The following is a 21,859-nucleotide window of genomic DNA, read 5'->3' on the forward strand; positions in this document are numbered from 1 at the left end:
AGCAGCATGGAAGTGTAAGCCGAATAAACCCTTTCCTCCCCAACTTGCTTCTTGGTCATGATGTTTGTGCAGGAATAGAAACCCTGACTAAGACAATGGCCTAATAGCTTCTGCTAGTTCTCTGCTGAACTCTTTCTTAGTCATGACACACAGAATGATACCTAGAAGAGAGCTGTAAGCAGAGGGTCAGGGAATCAGGATGAAGTTCAGCATCTTACATGGACTTTGAATTATATTCCAGGGAAAATATGTAGGCATTGGACAAAAGTCATATAGGAATACTTTAACAGGATCTCTGTGTGGTATATTGTGAACAGAGCAAAATGAGGTACCCACATCACAATGATGCTACTTGCTTATCAGCAAAATATGATTGTTTAGTAGCATAGAAGCTACTAAATGGAAACAGTTGCATTGGGAAAGATGGTACCAGAGAACATCTACATTATGTAGTAGACTTTCCTCTTACTCTGAAAATAGTGGGAGAACCTTGACAAAACTGGTAATTCTAGTGATTGGATTTATTACTGCTGTTCTAGATACATGTATACCCAAATTACCTATATAACTTAGGAAGTATAGGAAGAAGTGTCAAGACTCTAGATGAAAGGTCATAGACAATAACAGCAGAGATACACAGTATGAAAATGTATTCCTAGATACTTATAGGAAAAATTAATAATGTCATATTCAGAGTTAATATTCAAAATGCTTACAAAGCCAAATTAAAAGTGGTCACTCTCTTGCAGTTACAAATGTCATATGACAAAATATTTTTAAGTATGAAAAAGAGATTATAGATAAAGTCAAAAAGAAGACATATCATCCTATTTTTAGCAAAATTATAATTTTAATTACATTATTGATTTTGTTTGTGTGTGTGTGTGTGTGTGTATTCGTAGCATGCACATAAAGGTCAATGGACAACGTGCAGAAGTCAGTTCTCATCTTTTACCATATGTGTCCTACAGGTACAACTGAGGCTATCAAACTTAGAAGACAGAATCTTCATTCACTGAACCATATTATCAGCCCAGGAACTATGGTTAATTGGAAGAGCAAAATGAAGATTATTTTTTCATAGATGAAGTTCACAAAATATACAAATAGATTAAGTTGAAATAATTATCAGTACAATTTCAAAAAACAATAAAAAAGTACTGAAAGATCTAAAGGAGAAATTAAAAGGTATATATATATATATATATATATATATATATATAATTATATATATATATATATATAATTCAGACACAACTCCAAAATATACTAACAAATAGTATGTATTTATATGTTTGTCTTGATTTTTAAAAAGTATACAATAAAAAGTACTGTCTCATATAACATTCAAAAAGATAGTAATTAGTTTAACATAACCCAACTGTAGTGGGAAATTAATAAATAAACAAACCATTGTATCTGGAATAAACATCAGAATGTTGGAGTTATTTTTAGGTGTACCTAAGCTCTGAAAAAATCTTTTGTAACTGATCAGTGATTGTTTTCTGAGATTCATGGAGCTGTGTTTCTGAAAGAGCTTTATGGCCTTGCATGATTTCAGTTACAAGACATTCCTGGCAAACCTAGAATCCTTGTATTACTGGGCACTGCAAATGGTGCACAATAAGGACTAAGAATTCTGTGGGTCATGTATTCTTTCAGGCAGCACATAGATCTGATCAGAGGCTTTGGTATGAGGAACAACTTACTCTAAAATTAGTTTTTGTATAATAATCAATAAATACACTTCTGCAAAGCTGCTTGTCCTCTTAGGTTGTCCCACCCTGCTGCTGAAAACCTTATTACATCCTTGGGTGTCCCTCCTAGGTAGTCCAGAGTAAAACAGTTGATCAACATTTGGTGCCTAATGTGGGGTTCAAACCCACAACCATGCTATTCATGTTCTACAGACTGAGCTAACTGGGCAGCTTTGCAGAAGTTATTGACAGTTATACCAAAGTTAATTTTAGAGTAAGTCACTCCTCATTCAGAGCATCTGATATGATGTATGTGCTGCTTAAGGGAACATGTTACCCACACACTTCTCAGTCCTTACTGTGGAGTTTGCAGTATGAGATCAACCTTATAGATGCTGATGAAATGGTCAAGACCATGAGTGTGTGACACTAGACTCAACTGTGATGACACTAATGCAGATGCTTGCTGAAAGAGTATCAAGAACTTACCAGATTAGCGGACTTTGTAATGCTGTTTTTATGGGGGCCATTGAAGTACTGCTTACTGCTGTTAAGCTGGATTGATGCTTCATAAAGAAATTCAAACTGCTGATTTTATTAAAACCTGTCATAAGCATTCTGTAGAACTCTTTGCTCAACAGAATAAAATAGATGGTGAGATAGTTAATAAAATAGCTGCTCTGAGATAAGCTGTAATACTGATTAGAAGTCAGTTAGATATATTTGAAAAAAAACAGATGAAATTTAGATGTGGTAGGAATGTTTCTTCTTACTGTATTAAACCTTTAAAGTTTAATGGAAGCAAGTATGATTGGGAAAAGGTTAAAATGCATTTGATAAATCATTTTAATTCTTCCCAAATGATTCATGATTTACATCAAGAAATGAAGGATACTTTCTCAAAAAGATTGCCTGGTATGACTGTAATGGATGCTGTGGAAACCTTGTACCTTAACTTCATTTATTCCTATGCATCATTTTTACAGATTACTTATTCCAGCAATGGTTATACTTGATTTTGCTGTAATAACTTTACTAGCCTTGAAATGTATTCTGGCTTATTTATAGAAGATTGTGCAACAGCACACTAGAGAAAAATCTGTATTTACATTAAGAATGTATAGCCTTCAGCATAAGTATATAATCCTCAACATAAATAAATGTACCTTAAACAAAAGGGGAATATATAGTGAGAAAATCAGTAAAGCCTTGTATCTAGCGTGAACACTGAGTACTGGGATTATTTTCAGGTGTACCTAAGCCCTAAGGAAATCTTTTGCATCTCATCAATGATTGCTTTCTGAGATTTGTAGAGCTGTGTTGGTGTGTTTCTGAAAGAGCTTTATGGGGTTTTATTGTTTGGTTGGTTGGTTGGTTTTTTTTAGGGGTTTTTTTTTGGTTTGGTGGGGGTTTTTTGTTTGTTTGTTTTGTTTTGTTTTGTTTTGTTTTGTTTTGTTTTGTTGAGACGGGGATTCTCTGAATAGCCCTGCCTGTCCTGGAACTCACTTTGTAGACCAGGCTTGCCTTGAACTCAGAAATCTGCCTGCCTCTGCCTCCTGAGTGCTGGGATTAAAAGTGTATGCCACCATGCCCGGCTGCTTTATGGGTTTTGCATGACTCCAGTCACAAGACTTCCTGGTAAACTTGAAATTCTTCTATTACTGAGCACTGCAAATAGTACACAATAAAGACTGAGAAGCATGTGAATCATGTGTACGTTCAGTCAGCACATAGGTCAGATCAGAGACTAGTATGAGAAATGAGTTACTGTAAAATTAGCTTTTGTATAACAATCAATAAATATGCTTCTGCAAAGCTGCTCAGGGTTCAGTCCTCTGAAGCTGCTTCACCCTCGAGTATCTCTCTTTCTTTGATCATCCAGTGTGAAATGGTTTACCAACACCCAGCAATCACTCTCCATAATGTGTGTGCAACTACAAAAATATAAAATATAATACAAAATTTTCTAATTTTTTTAGTCTTAAATTAGTAAAAGTCAATTACCAAAAGAAAAAGAGAAATTAATCAAAATATCAAAAAGAACAAAAAGATTTAAGTTGAAAATATTAATAATAACAGAAGTCATTATGATAAGACAAATATTACAATAAGTGTAACTGGCTTAAATTTCCAAATAAACACAATCTTACATTGAATAAAAACTAATACATAAAAATGTGTGACTTGAAAGAAAACTGGGCAAAGGGATTAAAAAAAAGACAAAAGAGCCAGGCGTGGTAACACACCTTTAATCCCAGCACTCGGGAGGCAGAGGCAGGTGGATTTCTGAGTTTGAAGACAGCCTGGTCTACAAAATGAATTCCAGGACAGCCAGGGCTACACAGAGAAATCCTGTTTCGAAAAAAAAACAAAAACAAAAACAAAACAAAAAAAAAGACAAAGATGAAAGAATAGAGACTTTATCACACAAGAAAATCTGTGTTCAAAAAAGATTATATTATAGCAAATTTATAAAATATTAGATTTGAACAAGATCTTCCTATAAGCATCAATAATCTAGTTTCAAAATGCACAAGTCAAATTTCATAATGCCTGTTGAATACTTTTTTCCTCCCTCTTGGTAGCAATAAACAAGCCTATTCTCTTCAACACTATCACAGCTTTCATGATAGTATTCTGCTCTAATTATCCCCTTAACATAATCTTTTTACAATATTTTTGACTGGATCAACCTCTACCTACCTGTCATGTTTTGCTCCTTGGCACTCTTTACAGACTCACAATATGTAATATCCGCATCTCTCCTACTAGCTGCACAATGAATGACTCCATTCATACAATTCTCATACAAACACCACTTAAATTGCCACACCCTCTATCTTCCTTTTTTCTGCACCTATTTCACTATGCCCTGACCAGAGATGTTGAACTCATTCATGGCTTCTCTCCTTTATTGATCATACATGAATTATTATTAAGCCCCAAACCCATTTGCTTCTCCATGGCTCCTTTGAATCTACCTTTCCAGTTTACCATCAGTCACTGTACTACTGACTTCCTCAGTAGCCTCTTCCCAGCAACCAGAATGATCATTTTTATCTCCTTATATTTTCCTTCAGTTCCAAATTTTATATCATAACAAATAGATTCTCGAACTAGTTTTATGCTGTTTGTCCCTGGCTCATGAAATTTCAAATACCCTGACTTTTTCAACATCCTCACATAAGCAAGTCAGGTAACCTCAGGAAATTCATATATTACTATGCCTTGGCCTAAGAATATTATCACTGGGCTTTCTGACTCCATTCCACATGTGGATCTCAGAGTAAATTATATCTACTTCCACAACTGTAATAAACTTCCTAGGATTTTCACCTGGGTTGTTTTATCTTCCTACTGTCTCAAAGCCCAAGTCTATAGTATGAACATAATAGATACTTGAAGCAAAGGAAACTGCCAATACCACCCAAAAAATTACAAAAATTCATGATAGTTATCTGTAACTGCACAACTGAAAATGAGGACTACTCTTTTAAGTCATGACCATCTGTACATTAAATTTTTTTCAGATACATTATCATGTATCCCATTGTAAACAATTTATGGCAAAAGTGTTTGTATTCAATCAAAGAGAAAAAAATAAGTCTGTAAATGATAAAAAAGGAATATTGTTATACATAAAGGAAAAACAAAGTGTATTTCAAATTTGAGATGAATAGAGCAGCATTAGCCTTGGAATGTATAAATTTAGGGAACTGTATCCCTTGTCCTAACAAATGCAAACAGCTACATTATACAGAAAAAAAAACAAATAATACAGAATAACTCCTCTGACGGTCTAACATTTCCAAAGTTCTGATAGTTTAAGTCATAGATCAGTGAAGTTGTTTCAATTCAATTGGTAAGAAACAAAGAACTGTTGAATTAACACCCACGAGAGCTACCAGAGTGTTACTTTAGTCGACTTCATATCTACACTTCTAAGTATATGTAAATTATATTGATAATGAAGCTATAGTCCAAAACTAATATAAGGTAGAAATTTGGCATGTGAACCCACAAAATGCCAACATTCAATGTTGAAAACCTGAAATATTGGTTTTTCGAACTGTTTGATATAGACTCATGGCTAAAAGAAATTTTACATTGCAGCTCTGTGAAGACTGACCTATGTGTATATGTGTAAACAGAAGCAAGAGTGAATACTATACTTTGCTGTGTATATCCTGATTGCTAGCTCCTCAGTTGATTTCTGAGGTTACCGCTGAGTCTTGAATAACAGTTCGAAATTATCTATGCAAAAATTGAATGGTACAGTACACTGTAATAAATATATACATACTTTGATTGTTTCAGAACCCAACATTGTCTGTGGGGGCCTCGAAGGAGAATCAGAAGAATGCTGGAAAAGAAAAGAACAAAGGAAAAGGGAAGAACAAGCCTATGAGGCATCGTGGCAAAACAGAGGGAAATGAAGAAAAGCAAAGCAAAGGTTTGAATAGCACATTCTACTCTACAGCTTTACCATAGACAAGGAGTCCTGCAAGACCTTATCAATGGTAGCACAGAGCTCTTCAGTTTGCTGCCTGAGCTGTGCAGGGAAACAAAACTGGAAAAATCGAAACCAGGAATGGGGTTAGCAATGAATTTGGGGGTTGCATATCAAAGCAGGGTAAGCTGAAGTTGTTACCTCCACTGGTAGGTCTAACACGCTGGCCTTGGAGTTGCTTTCAGTCCTGGCTGGTTCATCTAGTGCCTAGTGATAAATGAAACAGTTCTCATATGAGGTTTCATGCTGATTACAATGCTGTAGTGATATCCTTACAAAGAAGCCCTAGAAATAAACCTCAGTTTTTCTAAGGGAAAAAAAACTGATGGAATCATTTAGTAAGATATTCTCAGACATGAAGACACATTTCACATATGTCCACTTTCTCCTCTCAGGTCAGTGCCTCTAATCTATGGTGTAGAAATGCTAAAGGCAGACAACTGTTTTTAACTTTTTACCCTACTCTACATTTTCTATTTTGCTTTTACTCCTTTTTTATTTTAACTCATTAATTATGGCTCATTTCTCATGCATCTATGAAACAGCTAAAGCTTAAGTCCATGCTAGTTAATAACAACATCTGCAAAATTTTGGAGTTGTTGCTATGAATTTATATTTTCCTTTGAATATGGGTGGCATTATTCTGTTTCTTTGAATGACTAGAAAATATGAACTATAAGCAAAAAACTCATGATTCTGATATAATCCCATAAATACTATCTTCATTTAGTTTAAATTTTTACCATTGTATTCTTTAATTTAATGCATGCTATGATGCATGTATGCATGAAAGTCAGAGGACTAATTCTCTCCTACCATGGGTTTTTCAATGAGAGTTGGCTTTCACTCAGGTTGATGGTATTTATAGCAGGCACTTTTGATTCCTGGGCCATCTCATCAGCCCTTCCTTTAGTCTTTGGCTTTACACTCTGACTCCCTGATAGTGAATACCAGCCAAAGTCTCTACTCAGCTATTCTATACTCTGCTTGTCATAAGTGGTACCCAGAGTTAATGAAGCAGCACTTGGGGTTCTCCTTTGTGGAGACTTTTAGAATTCCCCCATCCCCTCAAATTCCAGTTTTTATGTGACCTCGCATCTTTTTCTCTGAATTTCAACAAGGTTTTAGATTTTTGCTAAGTTTTAGCTATTCTGTCTTGAAAGAAAATAAATAAAACTAACAAGCAAAATAAAACAAGCAAGAAAAAAGTATAATTTTCTTCTTCTGAATATTGTTCCACAGTAATTTTGTCCTACCTAGTCTAGTAACTTCAAACCATCCTCTTTGCTTTTGTAATGGCAGAGTCTCATGTATTTTAGACTGACCTCTAACTTCTATGTAACAAAAAGATGACTTTGAACTCCTGGTCTTCCTGCTTCTATCTCCCAAGTGCTAGGATTATGGACATGGGGAGACATTATGTCTAGTTTATCTGCTGCTAGAGATTAAGCCCGAGACTTTGTGCAGTCAGTCTGGCCCTGTATCCGCTGGGAGTTATCTACACCAAGAAGCATCTTCCTGAATTCACTTGTGATCTGCAAAACAACTGCCCCAATGTCGACTGCCCCTCCATTTTCAGAAGCAAAGGGAAACAAGTTAATTTAATATTTTAAGCTCACAAGTTTTTTAACAGTAAGATTTTGTGAATTCAAATTTTAAAACCACTTAAAAATAGGATTCTGGCTAAAGATTACCTTTTTCCTGCCCTAAGCAAATATCATTGTCATTTACCTTTGCAAATATTTTTTCTCATCCATCTTGTCCTAGAGAATTCAGTGATTAAAAACTTCTTGGTTTTGTAACAGTGATGCAAACTCTGTTTCTGGATTTCTCAGCCCAGTCTTTTTTTTAACCTTGCCTGATTGACAATCTTTTTGGTGAGTTCAATGCCTTCAGAATAGCATCAGAATCCAAATAAACAGTAGGTGACAACTTGGAGATTTCTCTTCCCCACATTTTTGTTGTCAGATTTTTCTTAGGTTGAAGCATATAGAATTGTCAGTGTTTAATTTAAAATTACCTAAGGAAATGGTTACTTCATGATGTTCTACCTATTTCTATATATTTTATTACTACATTGAGGATTTCATGCTATGATTTTTTTTATCATGTTCACTCTTCCTCCCCCACCTTATTCCAGATATATCCACTCCTGTACTCAGCCTCCTTTGTGTTATTTTTCTCCTATCAATGGCAATTTATACTGTCCAAATATACTTGGATGTGTGGCCTTCGACTAAAGCATGAACATGGTCAACTTATTAGGGGCTATACTGTTACATAAATTGACCTTCTTTCTCCCACACCTGAAAATTACCAAGAATTCATCACCTAAGAGTAGGACCCTTCCCTTTCTATGCTAGCATTTGGTCTGCTTGAGCTTCTGAAGGTTTTGTGTGTGCTGTTACTACTGCTGTTCATATGAACAGCTACCCTGCTGTCGCCAGGACATGCTTCCTTGGCTTCATCTACTACCTCTGGCTTTTACATGTTTCCTACCCTATCTCTCAGTGATGTCTGAGTCTTGAAACAAGGAAGGAAGGAAAGGAGGGAGGGAGGGAGGGAGGGAGGGAGAGGAGACAGAGGGAAGAAGGAAAGAAAAAGGGATGTGTGTCCCATTTAAGGCAGGCATGCTAAATTCTCTTATTCTCTATACCTTGGCCATCCATTGGAAGAGATTCATTAATTTGTGGGTATATTGATAAGTCATTAAGAGTTAATTTATACCTTGGCCATCTATTGGAAGAGATGCATTAATTTATGGGTATATTGATAAGTCATTAAGAGTTAATTTAGTACTATATCCATTTAGCAGAATAATAGTAATGAGTTATATTCTATGGTCTATGACTTGTCTAACCTAAAATTCTTGTCCCAATAATAATGTTAGGTATGATTTTCATGTTAAGTAGCAGATCTTAAATCCAATGGAAATGGTTACTCCCGTGACATTTGTGCTACTATTGCACCAGTGGGCACGTCTTATCAAGCATAGTCATTATCATATTTCACAAGGTCCACAGCTGCAGAAGAATGATGACTACTTCCTACTTCCACTGGTGTACATAGCAACTTCCTGCACTATGGAAACTATCCAATAGGAATGAATCTTCAAGGTCAATAACAGCTCAATTGCTTTAGGTCCTATGACTCAGTTGTGTGATGTCTTCAGCAACAGGATTATATCTTCAAGTTTTAGAGAGTCACCAAAAAAATTGGCAATAGCCTATAACATTATAGGGTCTTTGAAACCTCACTGACCAAGAATTTACTACCTTTTTTTGTTAGTCTGCATTGTCTTGTAGGATTATTGTTGCCCAACCTAAAGGGAGACCTCATTTTTAGTCTTTTAGTTTATGTATACAGAAGCTTCTACAGTAGTGGGTTTCTATATGACTTTTTTTCAAATGCCATTAGTATTATTTCTGTCTCCCAATATTCTCTCCTCTACTATGCTCTTGCCTCTTCTTTAACCTCTCCTAGTCCAGAATCACTTTTAACCCTTTATTCCCATTCATCTTTTAAATTTTTGATCAATAAACTCTAAGACTTTTGCTACAGGGAATTTTCCAAGATACCTAGTCCTAATTCACTTTCAAAGTTTGACAACTTATCATCATTAAAGTCATTCAAAAATATGTGGAATGTATTTGAAGGCAATTATAAAAGGTTATAAAATATGATTAGCAAACTAATTAAAACAAATGTCTGATCCCTTAAGGCAATAGCTCTCAACTGAAAAAAAAATGATCACTTGCATTGTACACAAACAAATAAGACAATTCGCAACTGGAATGGATTGTACGGTGTTTAGAATAACAAGCCACCCTGCCTTCTCGTCTGCATTCACTTCCTAGTTCTTACATCTTCACCATTATTCTAATGCTATCATGCCCTGACTACAAAGTGTCTCATCAGCCATGGAAACACAGGACTCATTGCTCATCAGAATCTGTTTTTGTCTATTTTAATAGAGCAAGAAACATCACAAACAACTAGTCTTCACTAACAGGCACTGTGTCTGGAAGATACAGGATATGAACATGGAATATACTCCTAAGAATTCAGAGAAAGCAACATGAAAGATAAATTTCATAATTTAATAGTTTTTTTTTTAATTTTTGAAATCCTAAATTAACTACATCATTTCCTCCTTCCCTTTCCTCCCTCTAAGTCCTCTTAATACCCATTATTGTTTTCTTTCAAATCCATGGCCTCCTTTTTCATTAATTGTTATTATGTGTATGTATCTATATACATATATATTCCTAAATATACCCTGTTCAGTCCTATTTTACTTTTCTGTGTTTTCAGGAATGACAATGTGGTACTAGACATGCAATTGGTATGTTCTTCCCTATTGAAAACTGTTGCTTCCACTCTCAACATTCCTTACTTAGGAAAATATTGTCTGAAAACTTTTGTTTTCAAATTTTGCTTCTCTGTATTAGAAAAAATTGGGGAAATTAATAATAACAATGGAGAACTTTATAGTAATTATTCTTATGCTTTTTCCTTTATGTTCTATAATTATGATTAATCATGAGAAATGAAAGGAGGAAATAAAAATTTCATAAAAGCTAACTCAGAAAGTTTAATTTTCCCCAATACAGTGTTTTTCCTCTGCTATTTACCCTGTAGGAAAGGGAGAGTACACGATGTCTGTACTTCAAGATACAACCACAGTGCTTTACATATAATATGCATGGTCACAGGTAACCATAGTCCAGGGAATGAAGTCATAAAATGAAAAGTTATACTAGAGAACAATGAAGAACTATAACAGGAGCTTTTGCAGTGTCAAGAAGATGAAGTGTCATCTGATTCCACAGACACATGTGATTCAGTTATTCCAATCTCTCTGGAACTGTCAGCTGCCTCTAAAGCTTAAGCAGGAGCATCACCTGGTCTTTTGAGAAGGGCTGTCTGGCTAGTGAGCTACATCCACATGAACATATTGGAGAGGCAAGCTGTAGTTAGATACTGAAGGATCTCCCAATTTACCAGAGCCTGAGCCATGTATAATATTAAATCTATATTGAGTATTACACTACACATGGCCTTCACTGTAGTATTAGTTGTGGAGAAGAAATTTTCAAGAAATTAAATCCAAATTCTGTATAGGAGGCTGAACATGGCAGAAAAGCTGATGGCACCCTTTGGCTTCACAACAAAGCATATGGTATCCCTTTAGTTCACAGCAAAAAGAATGGCACCCTTGACTCCCAGCAACATTTGCCCATGCACTTCTTACTGCTAATCTTTTCCCACAAAGACCTCCTTGTGTTCCTTGAATTTTGTATCTTTTATATGTTGTGGAATTTACTTGCTCTAAATTTCCATTTACATATGGAATTCCTCTTCTATCATGAAGATCCAAGTGTCTTCTGATAACCTCACTCCAAATTTAGCCATTCCCTGGTTAGGAATATATTTTGGAAATCGTAAAGAATATTGTATCATGAAATGACAGTTCAGCAGTTAAGTGCATGTCACTCACACATGAGAATCACATTCATATCACCAGAAACCCACATAAAATCAGAGTGAGTATAGTGGTCCCCCTGTATCTCCATCTTCAGAGGATGTAGATAGGGAACTCACAAAGCAATCTTGATAGCAAGACTAACCATACAGAAGAGCTCCAAATTTGATTGAGAAACTTTGTCTCAAGGAATTATGGGAGAAAAACAATAGCAGAGAACTCCAAAAATCAACTTACCTCCCCATACACACACACACACACACACACACACACACACACACACACACACACACATAACAAAAAAGATTATTGCATCATGAGTGCTTTTTCAATTGTATCTCTAGTCTACTGGGTCTTTGTTCCATTGTGATCAATGGATCAATAAAGGTATTTAGAATAGATTGAAGGGTAAACAGAGGAGGAAACAGTTAAATAGATAAATGACATAAGTAATATTATTGTAGCTCTCAGTAAAATACTATAGATATGTGATTTAAACTGAGTGGTTTTTTATTTTTATTTATTCTTCTCTCATATATTACATCCTGACTACAGTTTCCCCTCCTTCCCCTTCCTACAATCTCTCCTCCTCACCTCTCCTTTCTTCCCTAGATCTATCCCCCTTTCACCTCACCTCAGAAAAAAAATAAGGACTTCCAGGTAAATCAACTAAATATGGCATTACATATTACAATAAGTTACAATAAGACCAGGCACATATTCTGACATCAAGATGACAAGGCAATCCAGTAGAAGAAAAAGAGTCCGAAAGGCAGGCAAAAGAATCAAAAACAGTCCGGTCTCACTATTAGGAGTCTCACAAGTACACAGAGCCACACAACCATAACAAATATGCAGAGAACCTAGGTCAGACCCATACAGACTCCCTGATCTCTGTGAGCCCACTTGAGTCCCTATCAGTTTGTTATGTAATTCTGTGGGCCATGTTCGTGATCTCACTGGCTTCTCCAATCCTTCCTACCCCTACGCCACAGGAGTATTAGGCTCTGCCTAATATTTGGCTATGGGACTCTGCATGTGATCTCACCATAAACTGAGTATTTCAACAAACAAATAAGAACGTTACATATTACTATTCAACTCTTTGCAATCAAAGGCCTTAGCATGTGATAAATATTCATGAAATGAATTTTTTCAGCCCAAACCAAATGAAGTCAATACTTTAGTCTGTGGAAAATTACCACAGGCAAACATAATTCTTGTGCTACTTGAAATATTGAAATATAGCCAATGAATGTCAAAATGTTCTCCTAAAGCTATAAGAGGTGATGAGAACTGGGAAGTAAGGCTATGATTTGGGGATAGTGTAAACTGCCCACACTATGTTAAATAAAATATATTGGAGCAAAATGTCCTTGAATTTTACTAAAATATATTTTTGATCGACTATGATAGGTAATTTGTCAGATACATCATCTTAACTCACTCCTAATAGCCACAGAATATAGCTTTTATTCTATGATACATTTTTTTATTTAAAAACATTTAAGATTTAACCCTCCACTTTAAAAAGCTGAAAGAATATATAGAAAAAAAACAAATACAATTTCTTTAAGGATCTTCAACTACTCAAAGTATATTCCTTTCACATGGCATGTCTATGAACTTCAAAATCCGAGGAGCTCTGTCTTACTTGGTATTTTTAATTCTGGAGGTTGAGAAGATTCGATACCTGCTCCTCTCACTCAGAAGGCAGTTGTGTTATTTTTAGATGCTGTTGTGTTTGGTTTTTTAGTTTTTATAAACTTGCTACCAGTTTCAAGTTCATCCCATCAAGGCTTCCTGGAAGGAGGATTCACATCTGGCTTTCCTTTCAGTCAGAGCATCTGGAGTTTGGTTCTTACCTCCATACGGTGATCCTGTCCTTGTAATATGCCTTGCCTCTCTCAACATCACAAGGAATCAGGATGTTTGTGAGCCCTGGCTTAATCAGTTTTTCTCAAAGTTAAATTGTTTCCAGTTCCCTCAAATATTTTCTCATAAAGGGAAAATATTATGTCATTCTCATTTTATGAGACTATAAATACATTCTAGCAACTAATGATAAAAGTATTATAAAAAAGAATTCAAACTCATTACCTCTTGCTCAGTATTTCAATGAATATGTCTGCTCTTATTGCTGGGAAGTAATCAGAACAAGTCTGGGAGAGATTGGATCAAGTCTGAGCCCCAGTTTAATCACACATCCTAGTTATACTGCTTTAGGGGAGTTTATGAGGCTTCTCTGAACACCAAATTCTTTACTGAGTTGTGAAGATGATAAAATATGTATCACATCCTTTAGTTCTCAAGATAGAAGCTCTCACAACTACATTGTCCCATTGCTAAATGTCACCAAGTCTAAAATAACTTCCCTCCTAGCAGAAGGACTTCTGTAACTATTCAGTAAAAGTACAATCAATGCATAGCTGCTCATATTCTCATACAAACTATGCCCCCCAGGGAAAAAAAAAAAAACTTTGCAGTGTCCCGCAAGTAAGACACTGAGGGACTCTGCCCCCATTTGGTTTTAATTGGTAAATAAAGTTACTGGTGGCCAATGGCTAGACAGGTAAACAGAGGTGGGACTTTTAGATTTTCTGGGCAAGAGATGGAGAAAGGAACAGGAAGTGAGTGCTTCCATGCTGGGGAAAGAAGAGAGACACCAGATCTGAGAGGTGAGGAAGAGAGCATTGCCGTCACTTAGATGGTGGGGATTATGGCTCAAGAGGACTGCACATTTGGGGTCTAGGGCAGCAAAGATGGAATATAGGATTAGTAAGTAACCAACTTGAGAATATGATTGGGGGTGAGGGGAGCCATGTGGAGGTTAGGAAGTAGCCCAGCCATTGACTGTTTAAGGTATATGAAAGTATAAAGGCTCTCTCTCTCTCTCTGTGTGTGTGTGTGTGTGTGTGTGTGTGTGTGTGTGTGTGTGTGTGTTTCATTCAGGAACCCAGAACACTGGGGCAGGTAGCAAGAAATATGAGCCACCAAAGGGATCAATTTGAGTAATGCTATTTGGTTACTGCTACTCAATGGGACTTACTCTGTCCTACTACCCAGCCAGATTCTGCAGATCCTTCACCAGGGTGAATCCTAGTGATCTATCCATGCATTTTCCTCAAGTCCCCAGATTTAGCCCTTGTGCTACACCTAGTGTCCTAGCCTAGTTTGATCAACACTGCCTATACAACAACCAATCTCTAAGTTTCTTTCATGATTTCCATGCCTGCCTCCTACCTACAAGACCTTCCCACACTGAACACACTTCTCCATTCAGTCAGATCCTGACATTCTTCTCCAGGGTTTACCCAGGTGAATCTGCCTGATCATCGTCTCCAGGTATCCTCACCAACCCCAGATCTGCTTTCATACTCCAGTCTTGGACCCAGATGCAGACACTGAACATCAACCCAGTCTCCTGTGTCCACCTGACTTTATTCTACCTAAGCCACATCATGGGCCCAAGGTAACCTGCACATGCTCTCTTTGCACCAAAACTGCTCTATCCATATCAGACATAGGACTAACAAAAGAAGTTTACATGCCCAAATCTCATCACGAAAATAAAAGCAATATGAAAAATCAAGACAGTATCTTCACTCCAACCCCACCTTATGCCAGAGGAAATTACCTAGATAAACCCACAGGACACAGAATTTAAAATAACAATCATAATGTTATCAAAGAATTTAAAGACTTAAAAGACACAAATAGCTCAATGAATGTATAGGATTTAAAAAGATAAAACATCTGAAATATGCACAGTGAAACTCGAACCTGGGGCTAATGGAAATGATGAAAATGAAGAAAAATTAGTGTATGAAAACAGAATTTAATAAAGAGATATAAACCCTGAAGAGTACTAAAGTTAAACTTAAGATTCCATTAGAAAATTCAAAAACCCACCTAGAAAACCCAATGTAAAGCTTAGCAAGAAGGATGAACCAAACAGAAAATAGAACAATAGGACTTGAAGACAAAGTAGAGGGTCTAGATGAAATTAGCAAAGAATATGATTAAGAACAATAAAAGTAGCATACAGAAAATGTGGAATGCCCTGAAAATTTTTAATTATAAGACTATAATCTGGGAGATGGATTCCAGGTAAATAGCATATCCCACATTTTCAACAAAATCACAGAAGAAAGCACTCCCAAACTAAAAAAAAAGAAAAGACATAACTATAGAGATCCAGTATGCACACAGAACATCACATTGACAAGACCAGAAAAAAAAAAAAACCCTCACAACATAAAGCACTAAATATGTGGAACTTCCCCCCCCCCAAAAAAAAAGATTGAAAACTTCAGGAGGAAAAAATATAAATCATATATAAAGAAAATCCATTGGAATAACAGCTGATTTCTCAGTGACATCTTTGAAAGTCAATAGAACCTATAGCAATGTACTCCACATCCCCAAATACCATGATGGCCTACCTAGACTAAAATACCCAGCAAAACTATCTGCTATTGTTGAAGGAGAAGGAATTTTCTACAATAATAGTCTAAAGCAATTACATGCAACAAATTAACCTTAGAGAAATATAGGGAGCAAATTTTCGAACTCAAGAGAGGAATAAGCATGGTCAAGAAACTATAGAAAAAAATATGAAGTCATAATTACTAAAACCTAAAGGACCATTGATATGGGGCTGTGGGCTGTGCACAGACAGCCTGGTCTCCTGTAAAGCAAAGGCCTGGAACCCTGATGACCCAGTGGGTGGTGATTTCTACCTGCATGGGACAGAAGATGTTTGGTCATGTCTCCTGGGCCCCTGGCTCCTGTTGAAGTTACAGACCCACAGTCACCCGCAGGAGAGGTGTGTGACTATCAGTCATGTAGGAGCAGCCCTAAGCCTTCCCACGTGCAAATAAGGTTTCCCCCAAGCTCTCAGTCCAAGCCAATGAGAGGTACCTGCTGTGAAATCCTGAATCATCCCCAAAACTATATATAAATCCTATCCAGGGAATTAAAGGGGTGTGAGAACTATTCTGTCGTCTGAGTCTTTTGTTCTAAAAGCTCTACCACTTGGGAAGAGGACTTCTCTCATGAAGCGCTGTCTGAAACTCCGCCAGACTCCTCACTGGCCAGTTGGCCCCACTCAGCCCGACTGACTCAGTGTAAGGCAGTGTGGAGTAACTAGACAGCACAGCAGAGACAGGAAGAGCCAATTGCAGCAGCAGAAGCAACAGACTTCCCCTCCCTGCCCTCACTTGCTTCCCTTCAGGGGAACTCTCACCCAGTTCAGGCCAGAGATCTCCATGGAAAGCCTCTGCTACACAGTCGCACACACTGGCTGCCATCAACGCATACTTTGAATAACCTTAAATATCATTGGCCTCAATTCTCCAGTCAAAAGACACTGAATTGGTAAATGTATTAAGAAACAAAATCCGTGCTCGCTTCGGCAGCACATATACTAAAAAAAGAAACAAAATCCATATGACTGCTTTCTACAAAAAGTGCAACTAAGCTGTAAAAATAGACACTTCAGTAGAGTAAAAGGAGTTAAAGGGTGCTGCATTCTAATCAAATGGGGCCAGAGAGCAAGCAGTTACTACTATCCTAATACCTTACAAGACTCAATTCAAACTAAAACTGTCTCAAAAGAGATAAAGGATTCTTCATTCTAATCAAGGGGACAGTCAACTAAGAAGACATACTATCCTAAAGTAAACATAAGTGCACCAAACTCAAGTACAACCAATTTCTTCTTCTTTTTTTTTTTTGGAGAAAAAAAAAGTATCACTGGATGGATTATTACTAGATTTAAAGCACAAATTAAGATCAATCTATTAGTAGTGGATGATTTCAATATCTCAGTTTTCTACAATGGTTAAGTCATCTGGACAAAAATAAAAGAGAAGCATCAGAATAATATAACATTAAACATCAAATGGACTTACCAGGTACCTACAGAATATTTCACGTGCACAGGCTAGTTTTCTGGCAATCTGTCCTAAGCTAAAGTCATCTGAAATGAGGGAGCCTCAGTTGAAAACACTCCCCCATAAATCATGCAGCAGGCAAGCCTGAGGGCATTGTCTTAATTAGTGATTGGTTGGGGAGGATCCAACCTATTGACTAACCCACATATCAAAGAGTAAACTTCCTACGCAGCAGCAGCACACGGAAGTTTCTCTAAAGCGGACTACACCTTGGGACAAAAAACAAGTCATCACAAATTCAGAAATACTGAAATTACTTAGAATGTCTGCTCTGACTGTAATTCAATAAAACTAAAGATCAACAGCAAACAAATCTTTGGTAAATACATAAATTTGATGGAGATCAAACAACTCATTGCTGAATTATGGGTGTGTCAAAAAAAATCAAGAAAGAAATAAAACACTTTCCTGAAACTAAATGGAAATGAAAATACAACAAAGAAATCCTCTGGAGCATGCTGAAAGCAGTCCTATGAGGAGAATTTATAGCTCCAAATACCCACATTTAAAAATCAGAAGATAAAGAGCTTAATGATACTACTCAAAATTTTGGAAGAGCAAGAACAAACCAAATTCACATTTTATTGACAGAAACAAATAATAAAAATCAGAGTAGATACCAATAAAATAAAGAGAACAAAAACAAAACAAAAAAAGGAATTAACAAGTAAGCTGATTCTTTGAGAAGATAAGAGTGACTCACCCTTGGCACAACTAACTAAAATAAAGAAACCAAATTTAACAAAATCAGACATGCATAGGAAAATATAGCATACTCCAAAGGTATTCAGAATACCATACGGGGTATTAAAAGTTTGCATTCAAAAACAAAAATTAAAGGAACAATTACTAGACTCAGCCAAACTACCAATATTAAACTAAGAAGTCCATAATCTTCTTAGAAAATTAAAATATAATAAAAGGCCTTCCAACTAGATCAGTGGATTCACAGCACAAATCTCCCAGACTTTTCAAAAAGAACTATAGTCAATTTTTTCAAAACAATTTTTTAAAACTGAAAATAAAGACCAAAGAGGTGCTCTCAAATTCTATGAAGCCAGTATTACTCTAATACCCAAAACAGAAAAGACACACAAAAAAAGCTACAGGCCAATATAGATAAGCATAGGTTTTACAATACTCATAAAAACATTTCAAACTCAAATATCAAAAAATTTATCAACCAAGACCAAGTTGTCTTTATACCTGAGATGCATAGATGGTTCAACATATGCAAATTAATAAATACAATAAACTATTTAACATACAGACTTAGAGACCAAAACAATCACATGATCCTATCAATAGGTACAGAAAAACAGCTTTTGACAAAATCCAGTATGTTTTCATAACAAACTTCCTGGAGAGTGGGACTAGTGGGAACATACCTCACTATAATAAAAGCTGTATGGAAGAAACACACAGCCATTGACATTCAAAATGGAGAAAATTTTGAAGCAATTTTACTAGAATTAGAAAGGAAACAGGGGTGTTCACTAAATCCACTTCTTTCCATTATTGTGCTCAAATTCCGAGCTGGAACAATAAGGCAAAGGGACATTAAAGGGATCTTAATAAGAAAGAAGAAATCAAACTACACCTTTTGGCCAATAACACATTATTGTACATAAAAGATACCAAAGCTTCTACTAAAAATAACTCCAAAGAATTATAAACAAATTCACCAATTTAGTGGGATACAGAATCAACTTAGGCAAATCAATAGCTTTTGTATGCATCACCAACAAAATCACAAAGAAGGACCATTTCAGTAGCTGCAAAAACAATAAAATGTCTAGGAATGAATCTAACCAAGGAGGTGAAAACCAACTACAAGGAAACATGAAATCTCTGAAGAAACAGACTGGAGAAGACACTAGAAAAAGGAAAGACATCCTAAGTTCATGAGTTGGCAGAATTCATTTTGTGAAAATGACCATTCTATCAAAAGCCAATTACAGTGAAATATAAATCAAAATCCCCAATTCATTCTACACAGAAATAGAAAAAAACTACTCTAAAACTCGTATGGAACCACAAAAGGACCTCAGATATCCAAACAATCCTGAGCAAAAAGAACTAGAGAGTTTGCTAGAGAGTTTGCTCCATTCCAGATATCAAGATATAATAAAGATACATGGTAATAAAAATCAGTAGTAGTGCACAATAATAAATGTAGACACATGGATCAAAATTGGAGAGTCAAGCATGATACATATAACTTCAGCCATTTAATATTTAACAAAGAGGCCAAAAATATACACTGGAGAGAAGAAACTATCTTCAGCAAATAATACAGAGAAAACTGGATGCCTAGAGGTAGAAAAATGAGACAAGACCCCTATCTATCACCTTGCCAAAAAATAACTTTAAATGGTTAAAATACTTCAATGTTAAACCTGAAACTCTGAAACTTATAAGTGAAAACACAGACTGTAGCACACCTGATAGAGTTGTACAAAAGGACTTTCTTATTAAGTCCCCATTTGTCCAAGTATTAAGGCTAATAAATAGGAAATGTAACTTCATAAAACTGAAAGACCTCTGAAGAGCTACAGAAACCATCTATCAAGTGACCAGGAAACCCACAGAATGGGAGAGAATCTTTGCCAGCTCTACATCTCACAGATTATTGATAAACAGAATATAAAAAGAACTCAAGAAAGCAAAGAACAAACAAAAATTGCTAAAAAATAAACTATCTCAAAATATACTCATCATCCCTAGCAATTAGGGAATTATGCATCAAAACAGCTTTGAGATTTTTATCTTACTCTATTGTGAAGATAAACAAAACAACCAGTATAAGGTGCTGAAAGGGATACATGGGAAACCATTCTCTGTTGGGAGGAATGCTGACTGGCCCACCCACTCTGGAAATCAATGTAAGGAATTCTTAAAAAGTTAAAAATGAATTTACCATATTTCCAAACTGTTACACTCCTTGGCATATGCCCAAAGGGCTCAACATCCACAGATACTTGCTCATGCATGGTCATTGCTGCTCTACTCACAATAGCTAAGAAATGGAAATAACATAAATGTCTTTCAACTGATGGACAGATAATGAAAATGTGGTATATTTATCCAATGGAACACTATTAAGCTATAAAGAAAAACAAAATCATGAAATATTCAGATAAATGAAGGAACTAAAAACAAACATCATGGTGAGTGAGATAACATAAACCCAAAATGACAAAGACCACTTGTTCTCTGTCATCTGAGGGGCCTAGCTCCACATCTTCAGATGTGAGTGTATAATCTGGAGTATCTGCAGAAACCCAGAAAGTGACCAGAGACTATTTCACATTTATGAAAATGGAAGAGCAACTAAGAGGGGACTAGCAAAGTACAAGTGATCTAAAGGGAGAAATGTGAAAAACAGGGTGGCTGTAATTAATGATAAGGGGAGAGATAAAGAAGAAAGGAGGGGATAAAATGCCAGTAAGGATACCAGAAAACTTACAAGAAATCGATTCATTAACTATCTATAACAATATTGATAATACACAAAAGCTGGTGTATCCACATACATATCGTTTAAATTCTGCCATCTGGGCTGACAATGCTTTCCCCAAGAGCCATAGACTATCTAACAAATATCCAAACACCAGTCATGAGAATCCCTCTTGAGTTGTTGGTCAAGGTTGTCTAATAGACTTCCAAAACATTACACGGCCTTTGTTTGTCTCCCACAGGTGAAAGGAAAGTGTCTACAGCCTAGCATACCTTGCACTTTGAACACAAGGATCAGAAACCTGAGCTGGATCTAGAAGCCTCCTTCCTGAGAACTAGCTTTCATGTATACCATAAGGCTCCAAGAAAGCTTCCAATGAAGGGACGCAATCAACAGTCCCATCCAGCTGTGGCCCCTGTGACCACAACAATGTCCAATATGGCACAATAACTTTAAGGATACAGTAGTAGCATGTATAGCTTGGAAGTAACAAACAGCTCTCTAATTTGATTGAAGGCTAACTCAATAAAAAGAAAATCATACCTGGTACTAAAATCTAGCCAACTACCCATGGATAGTAAAGTTAGAGACCTCAAAAGAAAACCTATGACTGACTATAATTTTACTGAACCAGCATAACCTCTACCTGCATTCCACATATCTATCATTATACCACAGAAAACTATAGATTTCATCTCTCACCTCTCACCTCTCTTCTCTCTCCTCTCTCCTCTCTCCTCTCCTCTCTCC

General features: G+C 36.2%; 1 protein-coding gene across 50 annotated transcripts in view; it reads right to left on the bottom strand.

Annotated features, from left to right (window-relative positions):
• The window catches only part of Mlip (muscular LMNA interacting protein), a 241,799-nt gene that overhangs the window by 70,899 nt on the left and 149,041 nt on the right, over positions 1–21,859 (bottom strand). For 23 of the 50 annotated variants that reach the window (XM_029481434.1, XM_029481428.1, XM_029481436.1 and 20 more), the window contains 3 exons: positions 6,349–6,414; positions 6,184–6,267; positions 6,001–6,060 (listed from right to left, as the gene is read on the bottom strand). The exons of 9 other annotated variants lie outside the window; for them this stretch is intronic. In XM_029481434.1, coding sequence (XP_029337294.1) covers positions 6,001–6,060; positions 6,184–6,267; positions 6,349–6,414 — 210 coding nt within the window. The remainder of the gene's footprint in view (positions 1–6,000; positions 6,061–6,183; positions 6,268–6,348; positions 6,415–21,859) is intronic. 18 more of the 50 variants (XM_029481438.1, XM_029481430.1, XM_029481455.1 and 15 more) reach the window with 2 other exon arrangements.

Source organism: Mus caroli, chromosome 9 (genome assembly GCF_900094665.2).
Source record: "Mus caroli chromosome 9, CAROLI_EIJ_v1.1, whole genome shotgun sequence".
Classification (NCBI taxonomy): Eukaryota; Metazoa; Chordata; class Mammalia; order Rodentia; family Muridae; genus Mus; species Mus caroli.